Consider the following 15,992-nt stretch of genomic DNA (forward strand, 5'->3'; position numbering starts at 1 on the left):
AACACTGCTGTATGCATCTGTGTCTCTTTTGCTGTCTTGTATCAGGTTATCATTATCATCTTTCTAAATTCCATATATATGCGTTAGTATACTGTATTGGTGTTTTTTATTCTGACTTACTTCCCTCTGTATAATAGGCTCCAGTTTCATCTACCTCATTAGAACTGGTTCAAATGCATTCTTTTTAATGACTGAGTAATATTCCATTGTATATATGTACCACAGCTTTCTTATCCATTCGTCTGCTGATGGGCATCTAGGTTGCTTCCATGTCCTGGCTATTGTAAACAGTGCTGTGATGAACATTGGGGTACACGTGTCTCTTTCAATTCTCGTTTCCTCAGTGTATATGCCCAGAAGTGGGATTGCTGGGTCATATGGCACTTCTATTTCCAGTTTTTTAAGGAATCTCCACACTGTTCTCCATAGTGGCTGTACTAGTTTGCATTCCCACCAACAGTGTAAGAGGGTTCCCTTTTCTCCACACCCTCTCCAGCATTTATTGCTTGTAGACTTTTGGATAGCAGCCATTCTGACTGGCGTGAGATGGTACCTCATTGTGGTTTTGATTTGCATTTCTTTGATAATGAGCGATGTTGGGCATCTTTTGATGTGTTTGTTAGCCATTTCTATGTCTTCTTTGGAGAAATGTCTGTTTAGTTCTTTGACCCATTTTTTGATTGGGTCATTTATTTTTCTGGAATTGAGCTGCAGGATTTGCTTGTATATTTTTGAGATTAATTCTTTGTCAGTTGCTTCATTTGCTATTATTTTCTCCTATTCTGAAGGCTGTCTTTTCACCTTGCTTATAGTTTCCTTTGTTGTGCAAAAGCTTTTAAGTTTAGTTAGGTCCCATTTGTTTATTTTTGTTTTTATTTCCATTACTCTGGGAGGTGGGTCATAGAGGATCCTGCTGTGATTTATGTCAGAAGTGTTTTGCCTATGTTTTCCTCTAGGAGTTTTATAGTTTCTGGTCTTATTTTTAGACCTGTAATCCATTTTGAGTTTATTTTTATGTATGGTGTTAGAAAGTGTTCTAGTTTCATCCTTTTACAAGTGGTTGGCCAGTTTTCCCAGCACCACTTGTTAAAGAGATTGTCTCTTTTCCATTGTATATTCTTGCCTCCTTTGTCAAAGATAAGGTGTCCACAGGTGTGTGAATTTATCTCTGGGCTTTCTATTTTGTTCCATTGATCTATATTTCTGTCTTTGTGCCAGTACCATACTGTCTTGATGACTGTGGCTTTGTAGTAGAGCCTGAAGTCAGGCAGGTTGATTCCTCCAGGTCCAAGATTTTAAAGCTAGGACATGCTGCTGCTTCAGTGTCAGGATCTTATGTTTGGTATTTCTGCCTTTTATCTGACATATACTTGTTTTGCTTCTTTCTGGTCTTACTTAAAAAAAAAACTTTAAAAATTTTGGCATGATTTTAGAGTTTCAAAAATTGCAAAGATACTACCTTGAATTCCCATATAAGTTCATTCAGTTTCCCCTAAAATTAATATCTTATATAATGATTTTCAACCATTTACTAGACCTTTTAACAGCTTGCCTTATTATTATTATTTTTTAAAAATTTGTATTGTCTTCTGGTTGTTTATTATTTTCACTGATCCTATGTTTTGGTATTTATGTCTTTTTAGTTTTTACTGAGTTTTCTTTTTAATGATATTCTAACTCTTGCTTTTCACGTGTTCTCTTTTTGAGAGAGTCTCATCTCTTAGATTCACTGACAAACTGATATTGCAACTCACTGCCATGTTTTAACTTGAGACTAGTAGAGTTGGAGTAAAAAAATCTATGCCAAATGTTGTTTAAAAATCTGCTTAAAAATATAGGAAATAGGGCATACATTTCAGGAAAATGGTTAAAATAAATGACATTTGTGCTTAGTGGAGTAAGTTAATTTTACCTTAATATCCGAGTGATGCAATTGAATAGATGTTATGACATGGCACATAGTCTCTTCTTTTAAAAGAGTTTAAAATTCAGTTACATATAGGTTTCTAGTGCTTTATGACTCCTTATAGTGGACTAATTTTGTGGAAATAGTAAGAATAGATTATGTAATAAATGTTAAAAATTTTGATATATTATTGCAAATTTTAAATCACACATAGTCAGACTTTTAAAGCATTATTTGGAAGGATTAGTCAATATAAAATTGTTGTTTTACCTCTTCTGTTACATTTGTCTTTACTCTCAGTTGTTCTGGATTCTCTAGGAACAGGTATCCTATAGTATTTCAATAGATGAGAAACCGTATACTGTGCACCTTAAGCAAAGGTAACTTTTTATTTTTTATTTTTAGACTTAATTTAACTTATATGAATTCATTTGCTTATGATAAAAATAGAATATTAAAAGTAATGTAGTTATTAAAATGTTTAGTTGTCTCAGATGAACAAATGCTTCCTGTGAATTAATTTTTTGGTCCTAAAGCCTCAAGTAGTCTTTAGTGAATAGGGAGGCTAGGAACAGGAAGAGTAAGAATTCATCTGAAGATTAATCTGTATGATCTTAAGTTAGGAGAGCAAGCAGGATCTATATGATCAGGGCAGGATGTAATAAGAAAGAAGTAAGTCTGTAACTGTATCAGTTAGGGTTTGATCAGGGAGGCAGGCTCACCACCAAGAATATGAAATAAGGGATTTAGTATAAGAAATTAGATCATACAGTACTGTGGGAGCTGGTGAATAGTTTATGGAAAAAAGTAACAGCTACATACTGTCCCTAAGAATACTGTGAAAATAATTTAAATAACTTTATATAGGGTTTAATTCTTTGATGGAAAACCAGTTGAGAAATACTGGCTTGGAAGCAATTTGTTACTTTCAAGAGGTTGATTTCAGTTAAATTTTGGGTGTAGAACTAGACTATGTGGTATTAAGGAGAGCTGAATTGTGAGAAACTGAGAGTTTTAAGTGAAAATGCCTTTTCCAGAAATGTTTGGCAGAGAAAAAAGTAAAGAAAAAATGAAGTATTTTGGCTGACAGGAAGTTTCTTAAAGAGAGAAATATAAACAATGATTCATTGTATTATAGATGTCAAAGAATGGCATTGAGTAAAAGAAGAGTTAACCTACTCCTTTAGAGAGAAGGGAAGAATAGTAAATGACAACTTAAAGAGCTTCTCAGGTGCATAAAAGAGAATGCATACTGCATTTGAATGTATTATCCGAACTATAAGCAACAGTAAGAAATAAAGGGGTTGGAGCCTGGGAAATGGATCGAGCATGTGTATACTCTATTTTTGGAAATTGCCTGCATAATAATTAGGATGGTATGACAATTATGAAGCTATTACAAAAGTTATATGAGATATAATAAGAAGCATAATTGTGAATGTGTAAGAGTTTTTTTATGAGATATAACTGAGGTGGCAGAAAAAAATTAGATATTGGACACAATGGTAGCAGAGATTTGATGGGGCAGTGAAGGAAGAGGACAGGTCTGTGTCAGAGGATATACAGGAGAAATGTCCAGTGGCAGTAAGGCTGATTGATTGATTGGTTGAAGTATAGTTGTCTTACAATATCTTATTAGTTTCAGGTGTACAATGTAGTGACTATATATTTTTATAGATTACAAACTATATACAGTATTATAACTGGTAGTTCATATCTCTTAATCCCCTTCACTTATATGCTAAAGGCCATTTTTACAAACCCGCAGCTAACATCATACTCAATGATGAAAAGCTAAAAGCTTTTTTCTCTAAGGCTAGAAGTAAGACAAAGATGCCTGCTCTCACTGCGTTTGTTCATCATAGTATTGGAAGTCCTAATCATAGCAATTAAAAAGAAATAATTTTCTGAAAGAAATCAACCCTGAGTATTCATTGGAAGGACTGATACTGAAGCTGAAGCTCCAGTACTTTAGCCACCTAATGCAAAAAGCCAACTCACTGGAAAAGACACTGATGCTGGGAAAGATTGAGGGCAGGAGGAGAAGGTGGTGACAGAAGATGAAATGGTTGAGTGGCATCACCAAGTCAGTGGACATGAGTTTGAGCAAACTCCAGGAGATAGTGAATGACAGAGAAGCCCAGAATGCTGCAGTTCATGGGGATGGAAAGAGTCGGACATGACTTAGGAACAGAACAACAATATACATCCAGATCAGAAGGGGAGAACTATAATAGTCACTATTTGCAAATGGCATGATACCACAGAAAACCCTAGAGATGCCACCAAAAAACTATTAGAACTAATAAATGAATTCAGTAAAATTACAGGATACAAAATTAATGTGTAGATCTATTGCATTTCTATGCACTAATAATGAAATATCAGAAAAATAAATTAAAAAAAATCCCATTTACAATTGTATCACAAAGAAAAAAAAATACCTGGGAATAAATTTAATGAAGGGAGGTGAAGACCTGTACTCTGAAAACTCTAAGACATTGATAAAGAAATGGAAGAGAATGCAAATAAATGGAAATGTACACCATGCTTACACACTGGAAGAATTGATATTGTTAAAAGTCCATTCTACTAACCAAGGCAGTCTACTGTTTCAGTCCAATTCTATCAAAATACTCAAGCATTTTTCAGGAACTAGAACAGATAATCGTAAAATTTGTATGAAATCACAGAAGACCTTGAATAGCCCCTTATATTTATTTTAGGTCACGGGAGAGAAGTGTAGGTTTCAGAGCCATCTTTTTTTTATTTAATATATATATTAGCTAGAACTGGACACGGAACAACAGATTTGTTCCAAATAGGAAAAGGAGTACATCAAGGCTATATATTGTCACCCTGCTTATTTAACTTATATGCAGAGTACATCATGAGAAATGCTGGGCTGGAGGAAGCACAAGCTGGAATTGATTGCTGGGAGAAATATCAGTAACCTCAGATATGCAGATGATACCACCCTTATGGCAGAAAGTGAAGAAGAACTAAAGAGCCTCTTGATGAAAGTGAAAGAGGAGAGTGAAAAAGTTGGCTTAAAGCTCAACATTCAGAAAGCTAAGATCATGGCATCTGGTCCCATCACTTCATGGCAAATAAATGGGGAAACAGTGGAAAAAGTGGCTGACTATATTTTTCTTGGCTCCAGAATCACTGCAGATGGTGCTTGCAGCCCTGAAATTACAAGATGCCTACTCCTTGGGAGAAAAGTTATGACCAACCTAGACAGCATATTAAAAAGCAGAGACATTACTTTGTCAACAAAGGTCCGTCTAGTCAAGGCTATGGTTTTTCCAGTGGTCATGTATGGATGTGAGAGTTGGACTATAAAGAAGGCTGAGTGCTGAAGAATTGATGCTTTTGAAGTGTGGTGTTGGAGAAGACTCTTGAGAATCCCTTGGACTGCAAGGAGATCCAACCCGTCCGTTCTAAAGGAGATCAGTCCTGGATGTTCATTGGAAGACCTGATGTTGAACCTGAAACTCCAGTACTTTGGCCACCTGATGTGAAGAGCTGACTCTTTGGAAAAGACCCTGATGCTGGGAAAGATTGACGGCAGGAGGAGAAGGGGATGACGCAGGATGAGACGGCTGGATGACATCATTGACTCGATGAACGTGGGTTTGGGCGGACTCCGGGAGTTGGTGATGGACAGGGAGGTCTGGCGTGCGGCGGTTCATGGGGTCGCGAAGAGTCCGACACGACTGAGCGAGTGAACTGAACTGAGGCACCGGAAATGAACAAGATAAGGAGGTGGGGGTAAACATTAATGATGAGAGGGAAAAACAACCAGAAAATGAATGCCAGGGAAACATTTAAGTGAAGAAATAAGGATCCAAATGAAGGGACTTCACAAGTAGACAAGGTGATATGAGGAAAAATCAGGGGTAAATGGTATGATTGAAGTTGAAGAGCAGATGGTTTAAAGAAGGGGAGTATAGTCAGTAGTGTGAAGTGCATCAGATAGTTTTATTTGACTCAAACTGCTTTTTCTTTTTGGATTTGACAATGAGGGGGTCATTATATGGCATCCGTTTTAATGGAGGATTCTCAGCAGAAGCTACTCTGGGTGGTCTAGTTACATTACATTGGATTGAGAAGTGAGCACCAGGAGAGGAAGCATAAGTAAAATAGCATAGTGCGGACAACGAGTGATACCAGAGAAGGCTGAACTGTGACTGTTACAGGATGCTCTTCCACTTCATTATAGTAATATATATTCATGATAGTAAAATTGAGAAAGAATAAAAAACTCTTATAATCCTACACCCATTTCGTTTCTTTGTAAACTTTAAAATGCTTTTCTTTTGTCTTATAGTTTGTTTTCCTTATTTTTTAAAGGAGTATAATAAGATGGGAAATATTGTTTTGAGTAAATGCATATTACTTTGAACAAAAATTACACACAGTTCGAAAGAAAATACTACCTTTGTCAGGAATTGGCAGTCTTTTTCTCTAAAGACCCAGATAGTAAGTATTTTAGGGTTTTGAAGAGCATAATAGCTCTGTCAAAATGACTCATTTTTGCTGTTGTATCATGAAAGCTACCATGAACCATATGTAAGTGAATGGGTATAGCTATATGCAAATAAATTTTATTTACAAACACAGAGATGGGTCAGATTTGGCTTTGAGGGTGCTAAGTTTGCTGATTGCTGCTTTATATTTTTTCAAAAAGAATAACTTAAAATTCTCTCACTCTTTTTTATATCCAGATTTTTTTTAGCAAATAATTTCATGGTTTATATGTATAATCAAGGATCTATGAATTCTCATTCTTCAAATATTCAGGTAAGATTTAAATTATATGTTTTAAAGATTTTTTAAAACCTTTTTTATACTGGATACTTTCCTAATATAGAATACCTTATTCACAGAGGATATATGTAAAGTGACCTATGTATGCCTCATTTTACCCATTGTTAGGGTTTCTTGAAGTCTTGATAAATTAAAGACGAACTAGATTGACTTAGTATATTCTACTCTGCAGCACAATTTAATTAGTTTATATTTTGTTGAATAAATGAATAGAAATGAAATACTAGTAAAAACAAGCACAAATATTATTGAACCCAAAATCGTAGATTGAAATCTTTTTCTTTTGTTTTACTCCTGTCTCATCTGTCGATGAATCCTATTGCTTCTACCTTTCAAATTATGTACTTAGAACCCACCTTCTTCCTCTGACTCTGTCTGCTGATACCACTGTTTTTCAAATAAACATCATTATCTAGTTTGGGTTATTGTGATAACTTCCTGAATAATCTCCCTGCTTCCACACTTTGCTCATTCCCTGGGTCAGGTCTCAACGTGACAACCAGATGAATCCTATTAATAAAGCCTGGTCAGATCAAAAAAAGAAAAAAGACCAACCTGGTCAGATCTTGTTGCTTCTCTACTCAGAAGCCTTCATGGGATGAGTTATTGTTCACAAAGTGAAAACCAACAAGAGAAAGCCCACATGCAGCAACAAAGACCCAGCACAGCCAAAAATAAAAATAAATAAAAAACCTTAAATAGGGTGAAATGGTGAAAATCATTTTAGTATCCTGCAGGCTTTACACCGGAAAAGGCAGTGGCACCCCACTCCAGTACTCTTGCCTGGAAAATCCCAGGGAAGGGGGAGCCTGGCGGGCTGCTGTCTATGGGGTCACACAGAGTCAGACACGACTGAAGTGACCTAGCAGCAGCAGCAGCAGCAGGCTTTACACAGTCTGATCCTCTTTACCTCTGTGACCTCATTTCCTGTTACTCTTTACGTTGGTAATTCTGTTCAAGTTGCATTGGCTTCCTTGCTGTTCTTTAAACATACAAGACATGTTCTCCTTTCAAGAACTTTTCTCTCTCTCCTCTGATCCAGATGTCTGCTCTTTCCCAAGATATAATGTTTCTTTGCCTCATTTTCTTCACTTCTTTGCTCAAAACCATCCAATTAGTCCTTGACTAGTCCAGATTTAAGATTTTAAAAAAGGTTTTCCTTTTTTTTTTTTTTTAATTTTGGCCACTCATTGCTGCAAGTGGGCTTTCTCTATTTGCGGCTAGTGGGGGCTGCTCTCTAGTTGCAGTGGGTGGGCTTCTCATTGTGGTGGTTTTTCTTGTTGCTGAGCATGGGCTCTAGGGTGCAGGTGCTTCAGTAGTTGTGGCATATGGACCTAGTTGCCCTGCAGCATGTGGAATCTTGCTGGAATCATGTGGACCAGGGATCAAACCCATGTGTCCTGCATTGGCAGGCAGATTTCTTTACTATTGGACCACCAGGGGAGTCCAATCCCTATTTTAAATTGCACTCTTAATCTTCATACTCTTTTATCTCTCCTCTTTTGTTTTTCTCCATAGTGGTTATCAATATATGATGTATCACATACTTTATTTATTGTTTCCTTAGTGCAATATAATCTTCATTTGACCAGAGCTTTTGGTCTGTTTTATTCAATGATGCCTCCCTAGTGCCTAGAAAAATGCCTATCACATAGCATATAATAAAAATTTGTTGAATATTATTGATATATATTACTTCTAATTGGAAAGGACCATTAATTTCCTTATATTGCTCCTTCTTGCTCGCCTTACTTCTAACATAAAAGAGTGCATTAATAAGAACTCTCTGTGGTCAGAGACTGAATTTGGTGTGATTTCAGTCCTTTAAAGTTTATGGTTGTGTTTCATGGCCCAGAATATGGTTTCATTTCTGTAAATGTTATGTGTTTTTAAAAAAGAAAGTGTGATGTTACTCAGCCATAAAAAAGAATGATGTAATGCCATTTGCAGCAACAAAGATGGACCTGGGGATTTATATGTTAAGTGAAAAAAGATGGAGAAAAGCAAATATCATGTGCTATCACTTACATGTGGAATCTAAAAAATGATATAAGTGAAATTATTTACAAAATAGAAATAGACTCACAGACATAGAAAAATAAAACTTGTGATTACCAGAAAGGATGATGGAGGGGGAGATAAATTAGGACTTAGGGATTAATATGTACATGTGATTATTTATAAAATAGATAAATGACAAGGATCTACTGTATAGCACAGTATATTCAATGTCATGTAATAACTTGTAATGGAAAAGGATCTGAAAAAGAGTACATTTATATGTATGTATGTATAACTGAATCTTTAGTATGATTATGCATTTATTTTTATTATTATTTCATTTTTGACTTTTTACATTTTGAAGCTATGTTATTAAGTAAATGCAAATTTGGAATATTTATATCTTCCTGGTGAATTGAAACTCTTATCATTAAGAAACATCCCTCTTTATCGCTATTAATGCTTCTTGCCTTAAAGTCTACATTTCCAATATTAATATTGCTTCAGAGTTACCCTTTTGGTTTGTGTTGGTGTGGTATATCTTTTTCTAGATCTTCAATTTTTTTTTGTGACCTTAAATTTTAGACATCTCTTTATAGCAGACTGTCAGAATTTAAAGAAAATCCAGATTCACAATCTTTGTCTTTTTATTGATGACCTAAATTTGTATTTTGGAAAATAATTTTACCTAAAATATGATATAAAACTTTGGAAACAGGGTGTAAAATAATAATCCCAAGCATTGATCTGAAAAAAGGCATTAATATAGTGAAAGTGGCAAACCTGAGGAGACTTTTTTTCTGAATGTATTTTTATTCACAATGATATAAACAGTATAGAGCCTATGAAAAGTATTCAGAAAGTTTTAAGTATAAAAAGTTAAGAAATCATTAGAAAGTTTTGTCAACTCCTAGGTAACCACTTTACTTTCTCCCTCATAGGCTCAATGCTACTACCAAGGATATATTGAAGGATATCCGAATTCTTTTGTCACACTTAGCACGTGCTCTGGACTGAGGTTATGTATTTTTTGTCCTTGATATGCAAACACCATAGTTGTGATATTTGGCTGCAGTGAACTGGTTAGTTTATTCTAAGTGTGGAGCTGGTGGAGGATTTCCATGTGGAGAATACTCCCATGTGGATATTCCCATCATATCACTGAATGATACATTCCTCTGAATATGTTTCTTCTCTTATTTCTCCTCAACTCCCGGACAGACCAGAGACTTGTCTAACTTCCTTGAAAGTTTAAATTTCCTGGTGTCCTTGCTCTTTTTCTTTATTGTGGAAATGAGAGATGAACATGTTTGACTACAACAAATTGGAGGAGCTAAGTTCTGGGTAGCTTTTTTTTCAGCAAATATTTTTGTACCAGTTACTAGCATAGTGTTTGGAGATATAAACGAAGCATGCCCTTTTCACACGGGAAATCATCTTCAGAGAGAGGAAGCACTTCTATATAAACAAATAATAATTATTATAGTACTTAGTCATTTTTTCTAGTAATATCACTGTCTTAAACTCTCTAAGAATTATAAAGTTTCCTTCTTAGTGCTGGGAGGGCTTTCCATTCTGTCAGGACGTTCTTCATCTTCATTTTTGTAGTGTAGGATCCTTGTTTTCACAAACGAATTTTACTTGGTGCTTTTTACATGGAATTCTGAAATTTGGTTTTTAGAGAATAGTCACTAGAACTGTTACCTATATTTAGGGAAGAATACTTAGAAAAGTTGTTTACTCTTTATTACTTTAAATTTCTTATTCAGATTATGTACATAAAATTCATAAATGCCTTGTAATTACTGCTAAATTTTATTTTTATGGATAAAATTGCTCATTATGTATCCTTTTGTTATACAAGCAATGTGATCACTATAGTGCAAACCAGATCAAAATTTTTACAGATTTCTATATGCTATTGCTTTCATTAAGTCACTGACTTGGAGAACAGGGGAATGACTTGATCACAGTAATGCTGTATACACAGTAGTGCTGCATACCTAAGCAACTGATTATGTAATTTCTGATTTAATAATTTCAACTATGTTTATAACTATAAAAAAATTAGATGAGTAGTTAGTTTTTGGAATTGGGAAAATTTTTATTTTTGGTCTCTTCAGAGTCATCTCCGAAATACAAAAAGTGTGGGACAAAATACAAAGCCCAAAAACATTCTGTATCTTCTCTTTTCCTTTTCTCCTTCCCCTCTTTCCTTCCTCCTCCTCTTTTTGAAATTCTGTCAGAGTTTTATAATATAGAATTAATGATAGAATTATAAAGTAGAATTAAAAGCAGTAAATTTTTGTCCTTAATTTTACAGAGGAATATTGCAGTTTGAAAATGTTTCTTATGGAATTGAGCCTCTGGAATCTGCAGTTGAATTTCAGCATCTTCTTTACAAATTAGGGAATGAAAAGAATGAATTTGCAGTTCTTCCTGAAAATAACCAAGACACAGAACAAAACCCAATGGACTATAACATTTTTATAAGTGAAAAAGTGAGTTGTGTATGTTTCATTACTCTTTCAAGGCAGTTATTGTTTCTATTTATTTTTAAAAGAAATTTATTAGCCCGTTAGAAAGCTGTAGCTACTTTTCTTTAACATTCTCACCTTTTCTTAGCCTCAACAATTTCCTTTGAACCATACATTACCTTTTTCTCTTTGCAACAATCATTTACTTTTTATAAACTGTGCATATTAGTGCATATTCAACATAAATGTTAAAAACTCACTTCCTGCTTTTATCTCTGTATTCTTGGAAATTATCAATTAATCAAATATTTATGAAGTCTGCATTTGTAACCAAGAAATCAGCATTAATTAAATTATAGGTATAATTAAAATTTCATAAGTTGAATGCCATGTATGGCCAATGTAAATTGTTCACCTGTATAGCTGTATGTTTTGGTCCTCACAAAAGTAATTATGAAAGAGAAAATATTTTTGCCAAGGAAAAGTGGCATTAATATGCATAGTTTATACAAGAAGTATATGGCAGTGTTCACAATACATGTTCTCCTTGGCTTCTGTCAGTTTTTAAAATAGACCAAACTCATCAGAATTTAGCCAAACGTGTAAAAATTAAACTACATTTCTCAACCTCTCTTGCACCTAGGTACAATTTTGTGACAAAGCTATAGATACTGACATGTGACAGATGTAACGTGTCACGTCTAGATAGAGTTCTAAAGGAAGAATGCTTATCCTCTTCTCTTTTGCCCTTTCTTGCTGGCTGCAGTGTGAACATATTGGTACATCATAGTCCACAAGGTGATAGTGTACATAGTCCACAGTGATAGTGTACATAGCGGAGCAGTAAGGTAGAATGAGCCTTGCTCCTGAGGAATTTATAAGACTAAATCACCATGCCTCTTCAGAGAAGAGAGAAATAAACTCCAACTTGTTTAATCCATTATTATCTTGTGTCTCTGTTATAGCTTCTAATACTATATCCAAAATAATACAGGTCTGAAATGTACAATGAAATGTACATGGAGTGCCAAGGTGCTCAATGCTATCACACACACACATATATTTTAAAATGAAATTTTATTTACTAAATATGAACAATTTTATTTTCCTTCTAAGAATTTAGGAGAGTAATTTATAATGGCTTAGATTAATCAGTATGGTGGACATTGTTGGTGTTCTGGCCAAATTCTGTCAGAGCCTTTTTTACTGTATTTTTGTATAGTGGGACATTCTGTCTTTGGTTGTGCTTTTTAAATAATCTAGAACATGTAGCTCTATTTTAAAAGCTATTTTTACTTAAAAATTTTCTTCCAGTTTTATTGAGATATAATTGGCATTGTATTGGTATAAGGTATACAGCATCATAATTTGATATTTATATTCTGAAATGATCACCACAATATAGTTAACATCCATCACAGCACATAGTGTACAATTTTTTTTCTTGTGGTGAGACCTTTTAAAATTAATTCTCTTAGAAACTTTCAAATATACATTGAAGTATTGTTAATTATAATCACCATGATGTATATTCTATTTCCAGAACTTATTTATCTTGTAATGGAAGTTTGTACTTTTTGATCACCTTCACCCATTTATTCCACTTCACAGAACCCACCTCTGGCAACCACCAACCTTTTTTCTGTACCTATGAGTCTGGTATTTTGTATTTGTTTTCTTCCCTAAGATTCCACATATAAGTGAGATCATATGGTATTTGTCTTTCTTTGTCTGACATTTCCTTTAGCAAAATGCTCTTGAGGTCCAATCATGTTGGTGCAATGGCAAGGTTTCCTTCTTTTTAATGGCCAGTAACATTCCTTTGTGTGTGTGTGTGTTTATGTGTGTATGTATGCATGCACCAACTTTCTTTATCCATTCATCAATTGATGGACATTTAGGTTATTTTCATTGGCTATTGGCTATTCTAAATAATACTGCACTGAACATGGGGGTGCAGATTATCTCTTCAAGATGGTGATTTTTGTTTCCTTGGGATAAAGACCCAGAAGTGGAATTGCTGGATAGTGGTAGTTTTTTCAGTTTTTAAAATTTTTATTGGAGTATAGTTCATTTACAATGTTGAAATAGATTCAAGGGTACAGCAAAGTGATTCAGTTATATATATATATATATATATATATATATATATATATATATATGTATGTATGTATATTCTTTTTCAGATTCTTTTCCATTATAGGTTATTAGAAGAATTGAATATACTTCCCTGTTCTACAGCAAGGACCTTGCTGTCTGTTTATTTTATGTATAGTAATGAGTATATATTGATCCTAAACTCCTAATTTATCCGACCCCTTCATTCCCCTTTGTTAACCATAAGTTTGTTTTCTATGTCTGTGAATAAATTTGTTTTGTAAATAAGTTCATCACTTTTTTTAGATCCATATATAAATGATATCATGTGATATTTGTCTTTCTCTGACTTACTTTACTTAAGGTGATAATCCCTACATCCATCCATGTTGTTGCAAATGACATTATTTCATTCTTTTTTTTGGGATGACTAATATTGCTTTATATACATATAACACATCTTCTTTATCCATTCATCTGTTTATGGATATTTAGGTTGCTTCCATGTCTTGGCTATTGTAAATAGTGCTGCAGTGAACACTGGGGTGCGTATATCTTTTTGAATTATTAGAGTTTTTATCTTTTGTGGATATATGCTGAGGAGTGGAATTTGCTGGATCATTTGGTAACTCTGTTTTTACTTTTTAAAGGAATCTCCATACTGTTTGTTCTCCATAGTGGCTGTATCAGTTTACATTCCCAGCAACAGTGTAAGAGGGTTCTCTTTTCTCCATACCCGCTCCAGAATTTGTTATTTGTAGACTTTTTAAGGATGGCCATTCTGACCAGTGTGAGGTTGTACTGCTTTTCAGTTTTGATTTGCATTTCAATTAGGATGTTGATCATCTTTTCATGTGCCTGTTGGTGATCTTTATGTCTTCGTTGGAGAAAGGCCTATATAGGTCTTCTTCCCATTTTTTGATTGAGTTGTTTTTGTTACTTTTGCTCTCTATGAGCTATTAGTACATTTTAGAAATTAATCCCTTGTTGGTTTCATTGTTTACAAATATTTTTCCCATTTCATAGGTTGTCTTTTTGTTTTGTTTATTGTTTCCTTTGCCATTTAAAAATTCATAATCTTAGAAGTTTGATTAGGTCCCAATTGTATATTTTTGTTTTTATTTCCATTACTCTAATAAATGGCTACAAAAAGATGTTGCTTTGATTTGTGTCAAAGAGTGTCATGCCTGTGTTTTGCTCTAGGAGTGTTATAGTACCCAGTCTTACATTTAGGTCTTTAATCCACTGTAAGTTTATTTTTGTATGTGTTGTTAGAGAATGTTCTAATTTCATTGTTTTACATGCAGCTGTCCAGTTTTCCTGGCACCGCTTATTGAAGAGACTGTCTTTTCTCTGTCTTGTATTCTTGCTTCCATTGTCCCAGATTAATTGACCATAAGTGCATGGGTTTATTTCTGGGTTTTCTTTTTTTGGGGGGATTTTCTATTCTGTTCCATTAATCTGTGTGTCTGTTTTTGTACCAGTATCATACTGTTTTGATTATGTAACTTTGTAGTATAACCTGAGGACAGTGTGATTTCCTCCAGCTCTGTTTTTCTTTCTCAATATTGTTTTGTCTACTTGGGATCTTTTGTGTTTCCATATGGATTAAAAATTTTTTGTTGTAATTCTGTGTAAAATGCCTTTGGTTATTTCATAGGGATTGTATTGAATCTGTAGATTGCCTCAGGCAATATGTTCATTTTGACAATATTGATTCTCCCAGTGTAAGAACATGGTATATCTTTCCATCTGTTTGTTCTGTCTTCAATTTCTTTCATTGGCATCTTAAAATTTTTGGAATACAGGTCTTTTGACTTCTCAGGTAGGTTTATTCTTAGGTATTTTATTCTTTTTCATGTGGTAGTAAATAGGACTGTTGCCTTAATTTCTTTCCTAATCGTTTGTTGTTAGTATATAAAATGCAACAGATTTCTGTGTATTAATTTTGTATATTATAATTTTACAAAATTCATTCATGAGCTCTAATAGTTTTCTGGTAGTGTCTTTAGGATTTTCTATGAATAGTAACATGTCATCTGCAGACAGTGACAGTTTTACTTCTTCTCTTCAAAGTTAGGTTACTTTTATTTTTTTTTGTTCTCTGATTGCTGTGACCAAGACTTCCAAAATCATGTTGAATATAAGTGGTATGAGTGGGCATCTTTCTCTTGTTCCTGATCCTACAGGGAGTGTGTCCAGCTTTTCACCACTGAATGTATGGTAGCTGTGGATTTGTCATAGTGAAATTGCTCAGTCATGTCCAACTCTTTGCGACCCCATGGGCTGTAGCCTACAAGGCTCCTCTGTCCATGGGATTTTCCAGGCAAGAATACTGGAGTGGGTTGCCATTTCCTTCTCCAGGAGATATTCCCGACTCAGGGATTGAACCTGGGTCTCCTGCATTGTAGTCAGATGCTTTATTGTCTGAGCCATTTGTCATATATGGTCTTTATTATGTTGAGGTAGAAAAGATTCTCTATGCTCAATTTCTGGAGAATTTTCTTTAAATCATAAATCTATGTTGAATTGTATCAAAACCCTTTTCTACATCTAATGAGATGATCATAAGTTTTTATCTTCAGTTTGTTAATGTCGTATATCACACTGTTTGATTTGCAGATATTGAAAACTCGTCAGTCTCCCTGGAGTAAATCTCACTTGATCATGATGTATGA

At 34.4% G+C, this 15,992-nt stretch overlaps 1 protein-coding gene across 1 annotated transcript in view; it reads left to right on the forward strand.

The window, feature by feature from the left end:
• The window catches only part of ADAM32 (ADAM metallopeptidase domain 32), a 160,519-nt gene that overhangs the window by 13,587 nt on the left and 130,940 nt on the right, over positions 1-15,992 (forward strand). The window contains exons 3-6 of the mRNA XM_043893833.1: positions 2,225-2,286; positions 6,637-6,712; positions 9,682-9,758; positions 11,064-11,241. Of these exons, the coding sequence (XP_043749768.1) occupies positions 2,225-2,286; positions 6,637-6,712; positions 9,682-9,758; positions 11,064-11,241 (393 nt within the window). The remainder of the gene's footprint in view (positions 1-2,224; positions 2,287-6,636; positions 6,713-9,681; positions 9,759-11,063; positions 11,242-15,992) is intronic.

This window comes from Cervus elaphus, chromosome 32 (genome assembly GCF_910594005.1).
Source record: "Cervus elaphus chromosome 32, mCerEla1.1, whole genome shotgun sequence".
In the NCBI taxonomy this organism is placed as follows: Eukaryota; Metazoa; Chordata; class Mammalia; order Artiodactyla; family Cervidae; genus Cervus; species Cervus elaphus.